Raw genomic sequence first — 20,046 nt, 5'->3', positions numbered from 1 at the left:
AGACTGCGAGTAATGTGTAGCGAATTCATGTTTCTAATGGATCAGATTCATTGCCAGCTATAAATGCATGCAATAAAGCAGAGCTGGCCGAATCACAAAAAACACTGCAGGTGTGTGAGGCTTGGCCAGCATGTGTGCATTTGTCCCTAGATGAGTGGGAGTGTTTGAGATGTATGCTAGAGAGTGTTTCAAGTGTGAAAATGAAACAGAACTGGTGCGGGGTTAGGTGTGTGTACACCTAAATAATGGTGTTACAGCTGTAAAACAGAGAAGCTTATGTGTGCATGGCTCCAGCCTGGGCCCCAACCCTGACAGTGGTGAGAACAGCAAAACAGAGAAAGATTTATATCAGTAAAATAGCAGAACTACATTTTTTTCTCTGTCTGGTACATGCCTCGTGAATGCAGGCGAACAGCAGGGCAGAACAGAGAAGAAAACCTTTAAATGTATGGAACTTAAAGCATATTCAAGGCCACTTAGCCTCTGGTTCAGCCTATGTAAGCTATACACATGCAAAACAATAGCCGACTACAACGTAAAATCTCTAGTGGAAGTGGATTTCTGTCTTTTCAGAGTAAAGGAGACAAAAACTGCAGCTGCATTTTGAGGAAAGCTTACATACCAGGACAAACATTTCTACCAGACAGACAAACAGAGCACAGAGAGAGGTTTCCATCATGGCTAAAGGGTTTAGTCATGCACATCCCATTTGTCACTGCAGAGCTGGCAGTTCAGGCTCTGGGTAAAAGGTGAAAAGTCTTACCTGAGCAGGTGGACACTTGCAGGGGCCAGGCGCAGACTCCCTCCCTGCAGGAGAAGACATGCCGATAAACACATGGATCTGACGAGAATCTGCCCAATTACTCAAAAACTTTGATACTAGTACAGATCAGAGCAGTATTTCTGTTAAGAGTCAGATACCAATCAATGTTAGTGCTGTTGATAGTTTGATAGAACATAGTGCAGTAGAATTTTAAGTTATAAGTCAGATACTATGAACAAATACTAGGTGAATATTAGAGTCTTTTAAGTCTATAAAAGTGACAATTAAAATATTTTTTGGAAGTTTGTTCCACAAAAGATCAAAAACTACATGTGGCAACAGTGTTTTAGCAACTGCTCTTAATTGCAATAATCATGCATAAAACTATTAAGTGTCTATGAGCATCCGTCATCACTAAGGGGTGTTTACCATTTCCATGCTGTGGGGCTGATGCACTTGCCCATTCTTGCCTGCAGTGTAGCCAGCCAAACTCATGGCCTCAGTCGGGCGCCGGCGGCTCTTTAAACATGCCGTGACAAGGCTTAGCCATGCTCCTCACTTTGTCCCTGTGAACAGGAGAGGTATACATAGATCAGTGAGTGACAGACATCTACAGAGAAGCATTTTAACACAGAGATTCAGAGAGGCCTATCCGCCTTTCCAACGCTTAAGTGAGGGAAATTAGCAGATGCTCTTAAAGCCCGTAAACAGTAAGACCTGGACTGAAAGCGTGGCACCATCTAGAGGTGAAAACATGCTCTTACATTTCACCAATTTGTACAAAAAATAGCTTTGAACAGCAATGTCCACACAGAAAGTGACAGAACCTCTGAGGTACTGGAAAAACTGCTTCTCTGCAAGCTTGTAACTGCAGTATGGACATAAAGCTTTAAATACATGTTGACTTCATGGATGACAGTGGCATGTGAAGGATGTATGTAAGTAGTAAAATAAATTGTACTGATTTTTTTTAACATTCTACAACTGATTGCAACTAAATTGGTAAATGGTTGCCCAGATTTGGAGGAAGACTCACTCACATCCACTTTGGATTGACCTTTCTACAAACAGTCACAGTATGACTTGGACTGACTGCAATCACGCTCAGAAAGACTGTCGAATGTTTTATAAATAAGTGCGCTCTGATATATTACTGAGGACAGGCTGCCAACATGTTATTATCAGTCTGAGTGAGCACAACATGAGGAGACTCGACTCAGCTGACTGCCAGTTGGTTGTATTGTGGTTATATTCCTACAGAACAGGAAGGTTGCAGAGCACAAATGTAATTGTTAAATATGAATTCTTGTTCATGTAGATGTCAACAGATATGAAATTTTCAATGATTTATCACAGTTAATTATCAGAAACAGACTCCATGTAATTGCAAACTTGATCCCATTCAATGGCAGACTGATAGCAGATGTATGGCAACATTTATGGCAGGTTTTAAAGTCACATAACTCCTTGAATAAAAAAAATCGACTGACAAAGTTTAACTCTGAGGATATCACTTGCAGTTTAAAAGGGGATAAATCACAATATGTGATTTGCAATACTTGGGATATTGTAAAATGTTAAAAATTGCAAAATCGGATCCTCGGGTGTGTGGTGATTCCCACCTCTAATACCCTCTCTAATGCATTGCATTGTGGGAGTTAATATTTAAACCTAATTTAAATTCAATTCAATTCAAACAAAACAACACTGTGTTTTATATTGTAAGGTAAAGACCCACAATAATACAGAGAAAACCCGAACAATCAGACGATCCCCTATGAGCAGGGGTGCACATAAGTGGTCCGCAGGTGCGCATGCGCTGTCAATATAAAAGACGCGCACCAAATAAGAAGTTGCAACGTGCGTTTGCGTACATATAAAAGGCACTGTTTTTGTCTGCTAGAGTGGGATTTTTCACGGCATCTTCTGCACCACATCTCTGTGCGTGCATCATTTGTTTGAAGCCAGGTCACCTCCTGCAACCACTTTTCCGAGAAAACGCGCTTCTTTTGCGGTTCGGACTCCTTCTGACATTTCTCTGGAGGTGGAGGAACACCAAAGTAATTGCTTAAAGGAGCTTGCTTCTTCGACATCTTTAAGAGTTCTAAACAAATGTCTGTCTCCTCCAGAAAATCTTAAGTATGCAAACGCGCGTTGCAACTTATCTGGTGCGCGTCTTTTATTTTGACAGCGCATGCGCACCTGCCTATGAGCAAGGACTTGGCAACAGTGGGAAGGAAAAACGCCCTTTTAACAGGAAGAAACGTCCAGCAGAACCGAGCTCAGGGAGGGCCAGCCATCTGATTGGCAGTGAAGGGAGGAAGACGGGACAAAGACACGCTGAGGAAAAGAGCAAAAAATAATAATAACTAATGATTAAATGCAGAGTGGGGTGTAAGCACATAGTGAGTGAAACGGAGTTATTATAGTTTTGTATTTTCTTATTAGTTTTTATTTCATTTTCTTTTTAATTTTTGTGTTTAATTTAGTTTAGTTTCAGTAAGTTTTCAAAGTGGGTTTTCTTGTTTCAGTTTAATTTATTGTTTGGACAATTTCAGTGTTAGGTTTAGTCTTTTTTAATTATTATTGTATTTATGGTAAGCAGTGACTCACAGTCTCACAGACATAAAAGCTAAAACTCATATTGAGTTTTAAATTTTAGTTTAGTTTTAGTTAACTACAATAACCTTGGAGTGGAAAAGAACAGTGAAAAGTGAACAAGAAACACTCATCATGGGATTTAAAGTCATTTAGTGAAAAGTGTAGAATCATACTAATAGAGACATTATTTCTCATGCGGGTTTCCAAGAAAAAAAGGGCTGATGTTAGTTGTGGGGGGAAAAAACATTTTAGTAAACGATTTAAAAAATGGTTTTAGGAGAAAAAAAAAAAAAATTTTTCCTTAAAAAAATAAAACCAACAAAATGAACTATTTTTAGACTGTTTTTAGTCTTTAATTCAAAGTTGTTAGCATCTAAGCTAGCATCAACATCTACAGTTATTGGGGCTAAATAGTGTAACATGACACCAATCTGGAAGTTAACTTAAACTGAACCGAGTCCCCATATTTAAACAAAATAACAACAACAACAATAATAAATGTGTTCGGTGGGTTTAACACAGCCGAGCCTGCCTGCTTCAGGATGGTTCATTAACGAACAGACCACAGCAGGTCCCCGGGTGACCTCGGTTCGCCTCACTGTATGCAAACAGTCATTGCTGAGGTCCTCTCACGCAAATACACTCATTTCCATACGGACATAAAAAGTAACCTACTCGAAGTTGAACCTCTGTCCTGGGTTGCCCTCCAGTGGCGGAGTACCCAAAGTGCTAGAGGAACAAGAGGGAGAGGGGTGGAGACAAAAAAATCCAAGGGGGAAGAAAATTCAAACGCTCTTCCTGGAAATAGTAAAGAACCCGCCACAACTTCACCACATGACATCTCAGAAAGAAAATGCGACACTCCTTCTGCCGACAGCAGCGAGCCCCCCCATTTCATTCAGCTGGCTCTTATCAGCCACCCCCCTCCCGTACTAATGACCAAAACATATCCCAGTGACGCGCTGCATTTCACACCCACGGACACGCTCCGTGGTCTTTTTCCTTACATTTGCAAATGTGTTAACGGAAATCGGCACACGGTGATTGCGACATCACCAACTCCAGACGTACCTTCCTGTAAACTCTGCCTCCCTTACCGTAGAAAACATGACATCACCAACTTTAGTTTGTATAATAAATTGGGTCTGTCAGCAACATAAAAAAGGGAAAAACACAACAAAACAGCAGCAACATCGAAACTTCTCCACCTTTATCCCTGCAAACTTGGAGCGGTGCAGCCTATTGCTCTATAAGCAATTACATAATACCATCAAATTGTGTCCTTATGGTTAAAAAAAGAAGGACACGTGAGGCTACTACAGCCTACAGACCCCACTGAAATTCCGCCTTTCTGCTGTGCAACATTTTCAGTTTGCTGGACTCATTTTCTAGAAGCAGCTCGCTTTTTTCTTCTTCTTTTTTTTTTTACAAGGTTTATTAACGAAAGAAGACGCTGTAGTTCAGGTTGTTTTCAATGGAGTCTCACCGCCCCCCGTACAATTAGGTATAAGGCCAGCATGCCTGACAGAGGCACGGAGAGCTTACCTTCTGTGTGTGATCCAAAACGTGCTGGGGAGGTGCCGCGCTGACTCTGGCTGTGAAAACAGTGGAAAATCTGCAAAGTAGCCCATCTCCTTCCACGGCCACGGGATGACGCAGACCTCTAAAAGCCCTCTCATCTCCCCCACTGACGAAAAATAAAAATACTAAGCCTTTCCATTCAACGTCCGTAATAACGCGTTTAGGCGCAAATTATGACACGGGGAAGCACTGCGCACGGAGATCGCAGACCCCCCTCCCCGCCCCCCTCCAGCACAGAAAATGTGGATGCGTTCGCCCATGGGCAAGGCATGACGAACACACTCGTCAGTGATGTTGCATCTGCACAGTCATATCGCGTTTCTTTTTCCTTCATCTGAACACCGTCGGGTTAAGAAAAAATCGCAAGCTGGTGAAGCCTTAAAAAAAAGCCTGAAAGACAGCGGGGGGGTTGCAATGGGGAACGGACTCCCCCACGCCAACAATCATCCAGAAAGCGCTGCTGATATCCGTCTCATGGACAGCAACGGTGCGAGTGATCCGAGCAGGGAGTGCGTAAAGAAATTGCGCAGTTTTTATTCCATTGAAACGGAGACTCTTTCCCTTCTGTCCCCGCTGAAAGGCTCTTTCCCTTCCTCCTCCCTCCCTCCTCTCCCTCCGCTCCCTTTCTCTCTCCTTCTCTCTCTTCCCTCATGCAGGTTTATTTTCAGTGGAAGAGTCTTGGACATTAACTGCCCCGCCTCCATAGTCACTGGCAAACACACTGTACAACTTGCCCAAATTCCATTATTAACTACTATTCGATTGCGAACAACCGAGCCGCAAGTTCCCGCCCCCCCTCCTCTCCTCTCTTCTCGTAAGCATTTGGTTCAAGAGTCCAGCTCTCAGCTGGGGGAAGAGTTGCTGGAACCGAATGGGGCCCAAAGAGCCACTCGTAGTTGTAATCTTGTCAGGTGCCTTACACTTCCCAAGAAACGGAAAAGTTGCGCGCAAGCATGCCGGGAAATCAAATTAGCACAAGGCGAAGCCAAATAAAGCCAGCTGAGATCGGGTTGGCTCTCAGGAGTTCTTGAGCTGTTGTCAGGGCTTCTCCAAACGCAGACAAGCAACAGTCTGTGTTCAAGAGCGAGACGTGTGATTAAACACTTCCCTTCCTTGTCGTCTAAAGAGTTCAAAAAAAGGTGCTGGATCCTGGATCCTGTTTTCACCCGCGCCGAATAAATGCTCGCAACATTTCTTCAAAGTGTTTTAAATTTAAGGGGATGGGCAGATGGAAAAGCTGTCTTCTTAATTAATACTCCCTTTCCGAGAACATTGCCTCTAAAATCCACTGTGGTGATGCAGTGTCACCAGGTCTCGCAAGGAAGATGAGCAATATGATCTGAATCCCTGTCTGCACACATCGCATCAGTGAGGAGGGTTAATTAGTACCACTTGTACAGTGTTTCTAAAACGACTCCACAGCACATCAACATTCAAGTTTACTTCAGCTTAAGCTCTCATCCAAAAAAACAAAAACAAAAAAGCACCTCCCAAGCCTGATATTTGTTACAATCAGGATGGAGAATAAGCCAATTTGAATTTGAATTCCATGTGCTCACCCCTCCATCTCCCACCCAACTAGAGACCACCAGTGTACACACACACACACACACACACACACACACACACACACACACACACACACAGACCTAGGTCTGATAAAGAGGCTCTTAAACCTCAAGGAAGTCTGTGTTGGTCTTTGAGGGGGACAATCCTTAATTCTGAATACAACCTTGAACTCAGCTTCCCCCCGCCCCCTCACTGGTTCCCCCTCTCTCATTACTGGAATCATTCTTCCTCCCAGCTTACTTTCTCCAGGGTCCCTTCTCTTGTTTTTCTCTCCCTCCCTTTCAGGAGTTTGGGCCGAGTCCTTTTCCAGTGGGGAAGTCCGGGGCTTCTCCCTCTCTCTCCCTCTCACAGTGCTGACTGACTCCAAACGTCTTGTCTGTGAAGCTTCATTAGAATTCATTTGTTTGAATGGGTTCATTTCTCCTTCATCCACTGCCCCCCCTCCCCTCCCTTTTTTTTTCCAAGCTCAGGAGACATGCATATTAGCATAAAAATGTCCTCTGCCTCACCTTGAGTAACTGCATTGTTTACTTGCTTTTTATTTTTTTCACTGTGGACATGTTTCTGCATACCTGCATGCAAAAATAAGACAAATTTAATTTCTTTCAAATTTCTATCAACGTCATTTTGGTTTAAAGGTTGTTAAACGAACGCAATTGGTTCATATTCTCATGACTGTTAGAGCACTAAGTGTGAAAAAGCCGAGAAGGAATATATTATGACCTCCTCATAAACACTGGAACTATGCAGTGGAAAATATGTGAAGCATTTAGTACTACATTCATATATACGCAGCCTGCTTAAGCCAATAACACAAACAATTCTAATCTGCACTAACCATTAAAATAAATTTGCAGGGTACGTGGAGGAATGAGGTCAAATCTTCCACTTAATAACTGTTCAAAGCTCCTGTAGCAGAAATGACAAAGGACTATCAGACCTGCTCAATGTTCAGAACAAACTCTGAACCATTACTTTATTCAAGACTGCTTCAGCAGGGCCACATCGTCATGGTGTCTGGTGTTTTGAGGTCATTCCACAGCCTCTATATTGTGATAAACATACTATACAGTAAGACCTTTTAAACATGGGGTCATCGGGCCACTTTGAGCTTCAGGTGGAGGATAGCCACTCTGACATCATACTGTAAAAATGCTTACATCTAAATCATCTTGTCTTGCCGATGACGCTATTTTCCATGCAACCGTGCACCAGGGTAAAGAACTCTCCCAAGGCCTATTAAGCAAATCCAGATAACATTAAATACAACACATTGGTGCCTCACTAGTAAACCCATATTTTGCTCAATAGTGACTTTGATAAAAAAGTTGACCTCTGACCTTGATGTCAAGGTCATTCACAAATTTGGATGCCTATGCCCCCCCCTCACCCATCACTGTGGCAGGGTAACAATAGCCCATTAGCCTTTTAAGGCTGAGGGGTCAAAAGGGTTTCTTTATTCTTTTTTTTGCCAATTTTGGATATGCAGCTGCAAACGGCCACTATTCCTTCCAATCATGCTATTCTGCTCATGCACTTACAGACCAGACCTGTCTACTTTTTAAACACACATAAAATAGATGTAATAGCTCATCATGTTACCAAGGAATCCAGTGAGCACACAGTCAAACGCTTACGTGACCAAACAGTCACTTGATCCAGATGTTACAAAGAAGTAGGTTTCCAGTAAGCGCCGATACTTCACAGTCGGAGATTTCCTGTGCATGTGTATGTAGACGGTGGTGTGTTAATGTGTGTGTTTCAGCAGGGTAAGAGGGGGTCAGCATGGAAAGACTGATGGAGGTCTGTGGAGAGGAGTGCACAGTCGGTCATGTTAAGAGCAGAGAGAAGAAAAAGGTAAAAAAAGAAATAAGAGAAGGAGAGCTTCCAGAAATGTGTCTGACCTGCTTCAAAGAGTCAAAGAACGAGTCGAGCCCAGGTGTAAAATCCGACTTTATATAGAATTCACTTTACTGTAGAACTCACATTTGAAATCATTTCAGTCACAAAAACAGATAATAAAAAAATAAAATAAGAACTACTACAGAATTAATCCCTGAACATTGCACAGAAACAAAGTTTTACAGTCAGTGTGTGCGTGATTGTTAAAGCTTTCAGTTGTCCAGGCTCATGAGAAGAGCAGTTCCTCTCTTGATCCAGTGCTCTGGAGTCACAGCTCCAGATTTAAGTTCAACGCCGACAACAAAAGACGCTCGGCCTGCCCCACCGGCCCGCACCGGGTAGTAGTAACACGGACACAGGTACATACCTTCACACAGAGACACACAACTGAGTCAGTGAAACCACAGAGCGAGACAGAGAACAAAAACAAGAACCCAAACTAAGTGATTTGTAGATGAACATAATAACACAGGTGACAAAAAAACCACATGAAAATAAATAAAGTGGAACATAAAAAAAAGTTTGTGAGACGAAGTAAGGAATTTCACTCACTCTTGGCCATCTTCTTGCGGTTTTCCACTGGTTTGAAGTGGATGGTGGGTATAGGACAGACCATCTGCATGGGTTTAGCTTCCACCAAACAGGAGTTGTTCTTGTCCCAACCCGCTCCCTCTAAATACAAACCTCTGACAAAGACTCCGTCCTGGAGCGGCCAAAGAGACAGGTATGGAAGGCCATGAGCAGAAAAACGGAAAGAAAATGGATTATAAATAGGTAAGGGTAAGGGGGAGTAATATAAACACTCGCTTGGAGGTGACTTCTTGCATTAAAGAAAACATGACTAACAGCTCTGCCAAGGAATTAGATAATGAAATGAGGAGAGGAAAGAAGAGGGAAGGGGAGGGCTGCAGAAAGAAAGATGGATGGCAAAAGGTGGTGGTGGTTGGGTGGCGGGGAGTACGAAGAAGCTAGAGTAGAGGCAGAGAAAGAAGAATACGAATAAAACAAGGGTGGCTCAGAAAGGAGGTGAATGGGAAGCAGTAGGTCATGAGAGAGAGAACATGGGAACACAAGAGTGGTACAGAGAGGACAGGAAAAAGGAGGGTGTGAAGGAGGAGAGCAGAAAGGGAAGGCGGGGGAGAAACCAGAGGAAAAAATCATTTGGACAGAAGGAAAAAGAGTCAGAGCTAAAAAAAAAAAAAATGAGGGAAAACATCAAGTTAAGAAATGATAGAAGTGTAGACTGGCACTGAAAACGCAAAAAGAGAGAAAAGAGATCAGGGATAGAAATTCTGGCATAGAAAAGGAATTAAATAATTACAATGTAAGAAAATATGACAAATCAAAACATTTTACATGATCTATAAAAAACCCAAACATCTAAACATGAGTGTATTTGAGGGATGAAAATAGAGATGCAAAGTTGCTGCTTTGAATGAAAATAGACTGTTCTGGGAAAAACAGCCAGTGTTTGAGTGAAGATGAAAGATATGATGTAAAGCTGTAATGACAGCTGAAAGCTAATGGCGGCAGATTTGTGTCATTTTCTATACAATTTTAAGAAATAAAATGTGTCTCACCTTTGGTGGGTAAAGGAGCTTGTTGTCATCTACAGTGGACACTATAAACTCCCAGGACAGCATGTCTACTGATATCTGCAGGGACACACAATAGAGTAGTTTTCATCAAATAAACACTGCACAGTAAGCAAAGTAGGGTGTCTATATTATGTGTATTTTATGTGCTGTGAAATTTAATCTTCGCTGTTTAATCTTCGGTTTTGGAATCACGATTCACTGGGTTCAGCTCACAAAACCCTCTGTTAAAACAAGCTGAGACACTCAAAAATATATGGCCATCAATCACAAAGTGAGCGGGATTACATAACCGTCTCCTGTGCGCATGTGGTTGTGTGAATGCTCACGTTGCGTTGTCGAGCTGATGACTGCAGAACAGCAGTGAGGAAACCGTTGGGAAAGGTGAAACCGGACAGCCAGAACAAGTTGGGGGGCTGGGTCGTCTGTGCCCAGCGTGCAAACTGATCGACTCGCTGGCAAAGATCCCTGGTCCACGCTGCCAGGGGTTTCAGTGAGGGGTATGCCTAGAGGAGAGGGAGGGTGTGAGAGACGAGTGAGACATGGAAAATCTACAACCATTTCATGCTTCCAGCTGTTGGCAGCTACTCAAAACAGGAACAAGTTCTGTTCAGTGCAGTCACACTGAGCACTGATGGCCTGTAGGTCTCATTAGCACACGAAAACTGAACTGGTGAGTGAGAATTGGATGTCTTAGCATGCTGGCATCTTCAGATCTCAACAGGAAACTTTTACTTGCTTTGACTGATTTGATAATACGTAAAGACTCGCTGGAATCTAAAAATAACTGACCAAAACATAAAAGTGATTGTGATAATTGGTTTTATTATCTAATACATAAAAAGTAAGTAAGGATGACCTGTTCTCATTTCCAACTCCACTTTGCATGATTCACAATTCAAAATAATCACTGTTTCTCTTAGACTGGTCCTTAGTGCAGCCCCTTGGTTCATCCTCTGTCTGAAACAAGCTGTTTTAGCTCCCCAACCCTCCTTTAGACTGGCTGCCCCTCACAAAGCCACGGGTGGGTGGGCCTCCTGTGTTCACAGCTAGAGCTGTATGCCTGAAACGGCTCTATTATGGAACAGGAGGGTAACCTCCTCATAAGTAGGAATTCTTGGTTGCATGGTGATTGGTTTGATTTTTATTTTCATTTTTTTGCATTTGGCGACCGACTACAAGTAGTTGCAGCAACTAACTCCGAGATTCAAGGCCAAACCACAGTGTTACTAGAGGCCAAGCTAATGCCATCCACAGTAAGCATCTGGCTAGATACCGTGTTTCTAAGATTTTCAGGGCCGAGTACAATAACCTCAGTTTTATCTGCATTTAGAAGCAGAAAGTTAGCGGCCATCCAGGTCTTTATGTCTTTAAGACATTCCTGCAGTTTAACTAACTGATCTGTGTTATCTGGTTTCATGGATAGATAGAGCTGTGTGTCATCTGCATAGCAGTGAAAATGTATGCTATGTCTTCTGATGATATTGCCTAAGGGAAACATGTATAATGTAAACAGAATAGGTCCTAGCAAACCACTCCAGTGCAGTACCTTTAATACCTACAGAGTGCTCTAATCACTCTAATAAAATGTTATGATCAATACTGTCGAATGCAGCACTGAGGTCTAGCAGGACAAGCACAGAGATGAGTCCACTGTCAGAGGCCATAAAAAGATCATTTGTAACCTTCACTAAAGCTGTTTCTGTGCTGTGATGAGCTCTGAAACCTGACTGAAACTCTTCAAATAAGCCATTCCTCTGCAGATGATCTGTTAGCTGTTTGACAACTACTCTTTCAAGGATTTTTGATATGAAAGGAAGGTTGGAGATTGGCCTGTAATTAGCTAAGACAGCTGGGTCTAGAGATGCTTTTTGAGTAAAGGTTTAACTACAGCCAGCTTGAAGGCCTGTGGTACATAGCCGATTATTAGAGATAGGTTGATCATATTTAAGATTGAAGCATTAATTAATTAATTAAAATTTTATTTGTGAAGAAATTCATGAAGTCATTACTAGTTAATGTTGAACGAATTGTTGGCTCAACAGAACTCTGACTTCTTGTCAGCCTGGCTACAGTGCTGAAGAGAAACCTGGGGTTGTTCTTATTTTCTTCAATCAGTGATGAATAGTAAGATGTTCTTAGCTTAACGGAGGGCTTTTTTAAATAGAGCATCAAACTGGCTTTCCAGGGTAAATAATGATTTTCTAAATTAGAGAGACACCATTTCCTCTTCAGCTTATGAGTTATCTGCTTTAAGTTAGACATCTGAGAGTTATACCAGTGAGTCATGTACTTAGAGGAGCTACATTATCTAGAGTTGTACAGAGTAAAGAAGTAAAGATATTAACAAAATGATCAACATCTGTGGGAGTAGCGTTCAGCTGCTCTGCACTGTGTTGGCACAAGGCATTGAGGAAGATAACAATGGATGAATTATATCCTTAAACTTAGTTACAGCGCTTTCAGAAAGACATCTACTGTGATGAAATCCATTTGCCACTGCTGTGTAGTCGATTATTGTAAAGTTATTAGGAAATCATTAGACAAAAGAGGGTTTTCAGGAAACACTGTTAAATGTTCAGTTTCTATGCCATATGTCAGAACAAGATCTAGAGTGTGAGTAAAGTGGTGGGTGGCTTCTTTTAGATTTTGAAAGAAGCCATTTGAGTCTAATAACAGATTAGAGGCTGTCACTGTTAGAGTCTACATGGATGTTAAAGTTAGTCACCCACAATAATTATTTTATCTGAGCTGAGCTCTAAATCAGATAAAAAGTCTGAGAATTCAGACAGAAACTCTGAGTAAGCTGGACGATAGATAACAACTGTTTTTTCAGTTTTCCAGCTAGGGCGGACAAGTCAGGCTTTCAAATGAATGTAAACTCTGTCCAGGTCTTTGGTTGATTAACAAGCTGGAGTGGACGATTTCTGCCACAAACCCCACCTGTGCTTCGATGATTCTAACAATTAGTATAACTCAGGGGCGTTTAGTTCATCATACTGTAACCAATCAACAAATCCAATCAATTTGTTGATTCATGATTAAACCATAAAAAATAAACTACATACTACAAAAATAACAATAAAAAGAGCTATATCCATTTTTTTGCAATCAAACCTCAAGTGCAATCAAACATCTTTGAAGGAATCATTTTAAAGACATCATGGCCTTAATATTTGAAACTATGATTTTGTTTAATGTGAGTATCCACGATTTTATATACGACAGAAAATAAGGAAAAGCAGAACAGATGAACTGTTCCTGTAGTGATTACTTTCACTATTAGTCATATCCCCTCATATCCCCTTTGTTCAGTAGCTTATCAGCCATCTTATCTGCAGTAACATCAAACACAAGGTGAAATACCAAACACAGCTTTACAAACAAAACTATCCGTATAATAAAAGCTGAAAACAAAAAGGCGTGTCGCGTATAAATTAATGCCTCAGATCAAAAGAATAAATGCTCACGAACCACTTTTTCTGTCAGTCAACTCACTGATTTAAAAACCTTTTATTCAAAAGCAACAATTACAACAATGGGTTAGTGTGACAGACACCGTCACAGTTCTCTATAATTTCAGAGAGTGAAAATAATCAAAAACGTGTGTTAGCTGTAACAGTAAAGATATAGCTGTGAAAATGGCTCTTGCCTAGTAACTTTCCAACACAATAAATATCAGCATGACTTAGTAATTCTCCATTTCAGAGGAACTAGCTATTAAACCTTTCAGCATTGTCACTGACGTTAAAGCTTCCATATCTGCCAAGAAGGGCTGTCATAGATTAAAAAGACCAAACAGATGCCTAGGTTGAAGATGGATGTAATAATTTCACTGTACAATACCATCTTAGCGACTTTGATAAGATACATGTTTCTTGTTGGCCCTCACATTCACAGACGAGCTAAATGCTTTCAAAATGTAAGCTTAATGTATGGAAAGCCACCAAGACTTTATTGACAATATACAATTTAATGATTAATTTAGATGTCTTCTACGCGCACACACAGTCATTATATGGTCGTCACACATACGCACACAAATACAGGCAAAGGCTTGTGAGGAAACCAGATACAAAATGGCCGGAGACAGAGAGGCAGGCAGGCCAAAATTAAAGCCACGAGTCTGAGAGCTCAGAACTAATGACAGGCTGCTATGCCAAAGAGGGGCGGAGAAGAGAGAGATGGAGGGACGGAGGGATAAATAAGCAGGACACTCTTTGAGGGGCTGTAGTCGCTGCCTGGATCAGATGAAGCGTGAAGAGAAAGAAAGAGAGCAGAATGGAGGTAATACTTCCAACATATAAACAGGAATGAGATACAGACGATGAAGAATGGAGCTGGACAATGACTGAACTAGTGCACAAAATGAGAGCAAGAGGAAAAAGAGTAAGCCATAACTGAAGTGAAAAGACGAAGAGATGAATAAAAAGCCAGGAATTGGAAGAAATATAAGGAGAGTCGTCAGGTTTACAAGTGATCAGCAGAACAGAGGCGCTCAGCTGGAGGCAGCAACTCTAATAGCTATCCAATACTCCTATAAAAGGAAATAGATACACACAGTCACACAGACACATACGGTATATTGAGCTGTATTAAGCTCCTGGCTAGAGCACAATGAGCTCAGGGTCTTTTTAGGAAAGTGGAGCAGGCCTTGGAAGGTTTACTTTGCTTATTACACTACGATTAGTTCACAGACACAGGCTTTGTTTGGCTGCTGAAGGCCGAGGTATGCTCCACCTGACTAACAGCCTCTCACAAATGCACCCATGAGCAAAAACACATACATGCATACATGCATGCTTTTCATCCACAGCTCTTAAAGAGCACTAAGTCAGACACTTGAATATAAACATGAACTGCCCTTACTGACCCTTGTCAGTGGACACACACAAACACACTCTAAACACACACACCGACACTCCCTTGTAGTCAGAAGCCTTTCCAGCCCCTTGACCTGGGCTGACAGCACCCTGTGTTCTCTCCCCACTGTAAGGAGAGGTCCAGTGATAATGAAGCCAGAATGGAGCATTTGGACAGAATCACAGCTGGAATACAGCCAGAGCCACACTGAGCCCATCTGTGTGTGTGTGTGTGTGTGTGTGTGTCTGTGTGTGTGTGGACAGACCAGAACAATAAATGTGTGTCTGCGTAGCCAGGCAGGGTGACGGATAAATACACATTTAATAACAGACCAGTGAGTGAGCACAGAGACAGGCATGCAGCTGTTTCAGTGGCTCAAAGCAGATTAGATCCGTACTGATCGGATCACAATCACAGGGATCAATATGTGATATGAGTCCAGAGCAGACATCTGAAGGGCCTCTGTCAAGCAGCAACACAGCAAAGGAATCTGTGGTAACTATCTCAGGCAGAGGAAGGCTTAAAATGCAGATTAAATCAGAATATGTAATGGAAAAATAAACATAGCACTCTGTCAGTATTGAAATATTATCTGCGACCCTTATTCAGAAATGCTTGGTCAGTGTTTGATTATACAGTACAGCACAGCCAAACCAAAAAAAAGAAAAAAAAGTTACAGTTCTCTTCACTGTGTGCCTTTAAACATGCATTCTGTTACTCCTTTTCAGAGTTTTACTTTAGTTCTGATTCAGCAAAATCTTCTTTGGCTTGTATATTTTTCTGTGCGCCCAATTTTCCAATAAGTAGCTTTCTCAACACTATTGATCTTAGCAGTCCATCCTCATTGTAGTCTGCCAACTTTATGAAGTAAGATAATCAGAAAGTACCACATGCAGTTTCACAGCTCTCATGATTTAGAACGCGTGCATCACACATAGGACGTGTGAGTGCATCTATTTATTTTTAAAAAGTGAGAAGCCGCCTCATGCAGCTGAGAAAAGATAACCAGTGAAGCACATTTGGGTTAATGTTTTTTGTAACCTCAAATGAACTTGTTTAAAGGTTTGACTAAAGCTTGTGTGAGTGATTGTTGGTGACAGGGCAGTCTAGAAGTCTAATCTCATTGCAGGTCTTTGCATTTCTACAACCAAAAAAAACTGACCCACAGTTGAAGAAAAGTGCATGTGATGATCTGTTCTTGTTGAGCGAGCAGAGACATATACAGAAGACTACATCTGCATAATGACACAGCTCTATAGTGACTCTCTGACCCAAGAAGGAGCCAACTGGCACTAACTAGCCTGCGCTGGTAGCTGTAATAAACTGTGTGCATGTGTGTGTTTGCACCTTCTCCCACAGTGATGGTACACGGGCATCATGGATACAGTTGAAGGTCTCCTCCAAACTGGGTGACATCACTACTAAGCCTTTGATCCCTTTCTCCAGTTCCACCAGAGACGATCTAGAACACAAACATACACAGTTACAGCAACGGTGACAAAATGTGTAATACATTTGATTGATAGGTCTTCAGCAGTAACTAGCATTAAGCCCTTTGATATTACTCTTCTTATTGCACATAAGCACAAGAGCAGGATGGTGAAATCCAAACTGCGTCTAGGACAGAAACAACTGCACTGTAATACTAACGCAACTTCAGCTGAGAAAGCTGCACAGACAGCATGCTAACACAAAGCTAGCCAAGAACCTAGACTGATGTTAAAGTTGAGAGCATTCTGAACCCAACTCAGCAGCCAGAGCCTGAACTTTAACAGGTAACAAAAGGAGTGATAAGAAGTCAGGCTTGCAGCATTGTAGCATCCATTTCTATCTGTACGTGTTTCTACAGTAGAATCACTTTAAGGCATTTTTGGCTGGTTTTCAACTTTGCTTTGTGTTCATATGCAAACACTAAAATAAACATGCCTCTGTTTCCTCATTAGGATTTGTACTGGTACATGAAACAGTCATCTAAGGTTTAAACGCATACGTCCCATAATGACGTAATGAGACTTTATGTTACTTTTAAGACAAGTAATGAGTAATGTGTAATACATGACTTTTTTTGGAATAACATCCCCGGCACTGCTTAAAACACATCTAGGATTATTAGCGCTCTGCGACAAAACCACACCATGTTATACTTAACTTATTCTATCAAGCACACATCTTTCTGTTATTGATTTGTCTTTAACAACACTGGTAAATGGACTGATACATATACACCACTTTTGTACTCTAAATAAGCACTCAACCACATTTATATTGCACTTCATTCTATGTGTTTTACTACTTCCCACTGCTTAAATGTTCCACATAGACTCACTCACTCTGATGCATACATCGGGAATTCAGGATTAGTACGCTTTAGCTCCTGAGCCACAACATTAAGTTAAAAATAGAAATAAATAGCATTGTTTTATAACTTAAAAAAATATGAATAGCTGACCCAACCAAAAATAAACGTGAATTTCTGCTTTTTTAATTTCTATTATTGTCTTCAAACTGGTACAGAGGCTAATGTGGAAGGAGTGAAAAAAAATAACAAAAACAAAAAAATCAAACATGTGAGAGAAAGCACTTTTGTTAGCAGCGTCTGAATTATTCAGTGAAAATAAAGTGCAATTATTCAGCTGTGAAACTGCACAATTTTAGCCTCAGATTTGTTTTTCTACCTGATGGCATATGACACCTACATTCATCCCATTTGAAACCGTAGATTTACACATCAAGGTACAATAAAACAGCCACACACACACACACACACACACACACACACACACACACACAGATTAAGAGTTCATACTTAATGGTGCTCAGCAGAGAGTTGTATCTCTGGATCTCTTGCAGCAAGACCACATTAAGGGGTGAAGGGTTGTCCAGCAAGAGGGTTCTCGTGCCCTCGTATTCAATGCATTTTGGGATCTTTCCACGAACATCTGTCAACAGCTCTAATACCTACAAACACAAATAAAGCAGATATAACAGGTTCATTCCTGATGGTAAAATAAACACACACACACTCCAGGAAAACCAATATGAAAGTGGTGATGATGAGATTTTACCAGTTAGACTGCTCACACTACTACAAAACTACAGCATTTAAAGCACAGAGACAAACTGCCAATACCTCCAAGAGGGATCCTAAGAGATAATGTGCCTTTAACTTGACTTTAAACAAAATAGAAATAATAAGCAGAGCTATATCTGAAAGCAAATCCATGCACAGGTGATTAGATATAATCAGATCCATCAACATTCAAAAGCAGCACCTAAGTGGGACCAGCATGTGGGACCTGTGTTAGAAGCAATTTAAAGTTGTGATAAATGCTCTGATCTTGATCTTGCACCACAGCAGCACTCTGTTAATAACTAACAGAACGCCGTTTTTTCATTTAATTTATTAAAAACAAACAAACCCAAACAAACAGTTTAATGTCCTAATAACACACAGTTTCAGTTTTACAGAATACAAATCTTTCGAGTCCTTTCCTTAAACTTCAGGGTGAAGCATAAGCCATAAAGCACAGATTCCCAGATCTGTATCTTATTACACTGATGACTGTTAGCCAGTGTTATGTAACTATATGGATGTCTAAGCCTTGCTGGGAAGAAATCTGTCAAATATGGCTGGCTGCAGTCATGCAGACAGCCTTTTTTTCAAGCAATTACTAACCATTAACTGGAAAAAAGAACATTACATTTCCCACGTTCTACTACACATACTTTTAAAAAGAGATGATGCCATTTAGGCTATACGGCCCAGTACACTGATTAACTACTAAGCCTAGGGATTAAAAAACACAAAACAAAACAAAACTACTTTACTCAATATGCACATTATTACGTTTTGTAGTTTCACTCATAGAGTCATCCCTGTTCTCTCCTCCACCCACCTTGTTTCACCCTCACCTTATCTTCTCTACTACCCCCGGCAGCAGTCTTGCTGGTAACCTGGGGTTGCAGGGAGAGCAGGGTGTCAAACAGTGTCTTGGTCTCAGCGATCTGGCTTGCAATGTCAGCATTAGGGTGCTGGCCAAATAGTTCTGGATGCTCTGTGGATGGCATCCTGTCGATATATTCCTTATATAAAGCCTGGGAACCGTCACGGGGGATGTAATAGTTGGTTAAAGTTGATAACCTGACAGAGAAAAAGGGGTTAATAATTATATATATAATATATAAAATGCCCATCAGCATAATAGTAGGGCAAAAAAAGACAACATCATCATAATACATATGATAAGATTAAGTGTTAGGGTACTGAAAATGAGTGTTCTGTTGGGAGCAGCAACATGAAGTGGTAGTAATTTCCTGTGCTTCAGATTGCCTCACCACATTAGCAAACAATCGCTCTACAACTACTCCTGCGTGAATGGAGTACTAGAAGGTTTGTATTCTACGCCTCAAAGTTTTCACTTGACATTGATCTAAGGGGAAATCTGAGTCTTTGGTTTGAAATGTTAGAAACACAAGATTTGTGAAGCCAGTAAATGAACAGAGTAAGAGATCTTGACAGCACTCAGTGTATCTGCTTTTCTTAAGAAGTGATGACCTTGCTGTCCTCTTGGTGGTGCTAGCACTCTGTGAGCAAAAAGGTGCTTCAGAAAGCCTCAGTTTGAAGCAACAGTTTGCATCAAACGTGGGAAATGTTTAGGCATCGGTACTTCTGCAAAAGTGCTTTTGTTTACCGAAACATATTTAAATTATTAGCACAGTGCACTGGTTTCAAAGTAGTTACTAGTACACTTGCAGTAGCACACGGAACAATATCTTACTTGAAGAATGGCTGGTTTATGGCAGCGTCACAGAAGTAGTCATTGATGTATGTGGTCAGAAGACGTCTGTCCCAGTCATCGGTGACGTGACCTCCATAGTTGACCCCAGCAATGAGGTACTTGAGTGCATCCCAGGGAATCTCCTCATAATCATTCAGGTACAGACTGAGTAGTTTCTCACTCACCTGGGAAGTATTAAGACAAAGAGCTCAACAGACTGGATTTGAAATCTGACACAACACACAAAGGACAAGTGCAAAACTCTCTGGTGCAGAAAGAAGAAAAGAAATGTTAATGAATCAGTCTCACACACCTGAACTAAATTGATACGATAGTGGTGTCATTTGCATTTTGTTGTACTTTTGTTTACTATGTTATTGTTCTCTGACACAGG

General features: G+C 41.2%; 2 protein-coding genes across 4 annotated transcripts in view; both read right to left on the bottom strand.

Moving 5' to 3' along the window:
- Positions 1-5,544, bottom strand: part of kdm6ba (lysine (K)-specific demethylase 6B, a) — a 107,165-nt gene extending 101,621 nt beyond the window's left edge. The window contains exons 1-3 of the mRNA XM_039609384.1: positions 4,910-5,544; positions 1,193-1,329; positions 764-807 (exon numbers count right to left, since the gene is read on the bottom strand). The gene's annotated coding sequence lies outside the window, so the exon portion shown is untranslated. The remainder of the gene's footprint in view (positions 1-763; positions 808-1,192; positions 1,330-4,909) is intronic.
- A 2,910-nt stretch (positions 5,545-8,454) lies between these two features.
- dnah2 (dynein, axonemal, heavy chain 2) overlaps positions 8,455-20,046 on the bottom strand; it is a 58,612-nt gene continuing 47,020 nt past the window's right edge. For 2 of the 3 annotated variants that reach the window (XM_039610057.1, XM_031752074.2), the window contains exons 81-88: positions 19,653-19,837; positions 18,787-19,015; positions 17,681-17,832; positions 16,222-16,336; positions 10,341-10,517; positions 9,997-10,071; positions 8,969-9,119; positions 8,629-8,783 (exon numbers count right to left, since the gene is read on the bottom strand). In XM_039610057.1, coding sequence (XP_039465991.1) covers positions 8,629-8,783; positions 8,969-9,119; positions 9,997-10,071; positions 10,341-10,517; positions 16,222-16,336; positions 17,681-17,832; positions 18,787-19,015; positions 19,653-19,837 — 1,239 coding nt within the window. Of the gene's footprint in view, positions 8,784-8,968; positions 9,120-9,996; positions 10,072-10,340; positions 10,518-16,221; positions 16,337-17,680; positions 17,833-18,786; positions 19,016-19,652; positions 19,838-20,046 lie in introns of all 3 variants that reach the window. The other variant, XM_039610056.1, reaches the window with a different exon arrangement.

This window comes from Oreochromis aureus, linkage group 3, assembly GCF_013358895.1.
Source record: "Oreochromis aureus strain Israel breed Guangdong linkage group 3, ZZ_aureus, whole genome shotgun sequence".
Lineage (NCBI taxonomy): Eukaryota > Metazoa > Chordata > Actinopteri > Cichliformes > Cichlidae > Oreochromis > Oreochromis aureus.
This window is presented reverse-complemented; position numbering and strand designations above follow the sequence as displayed.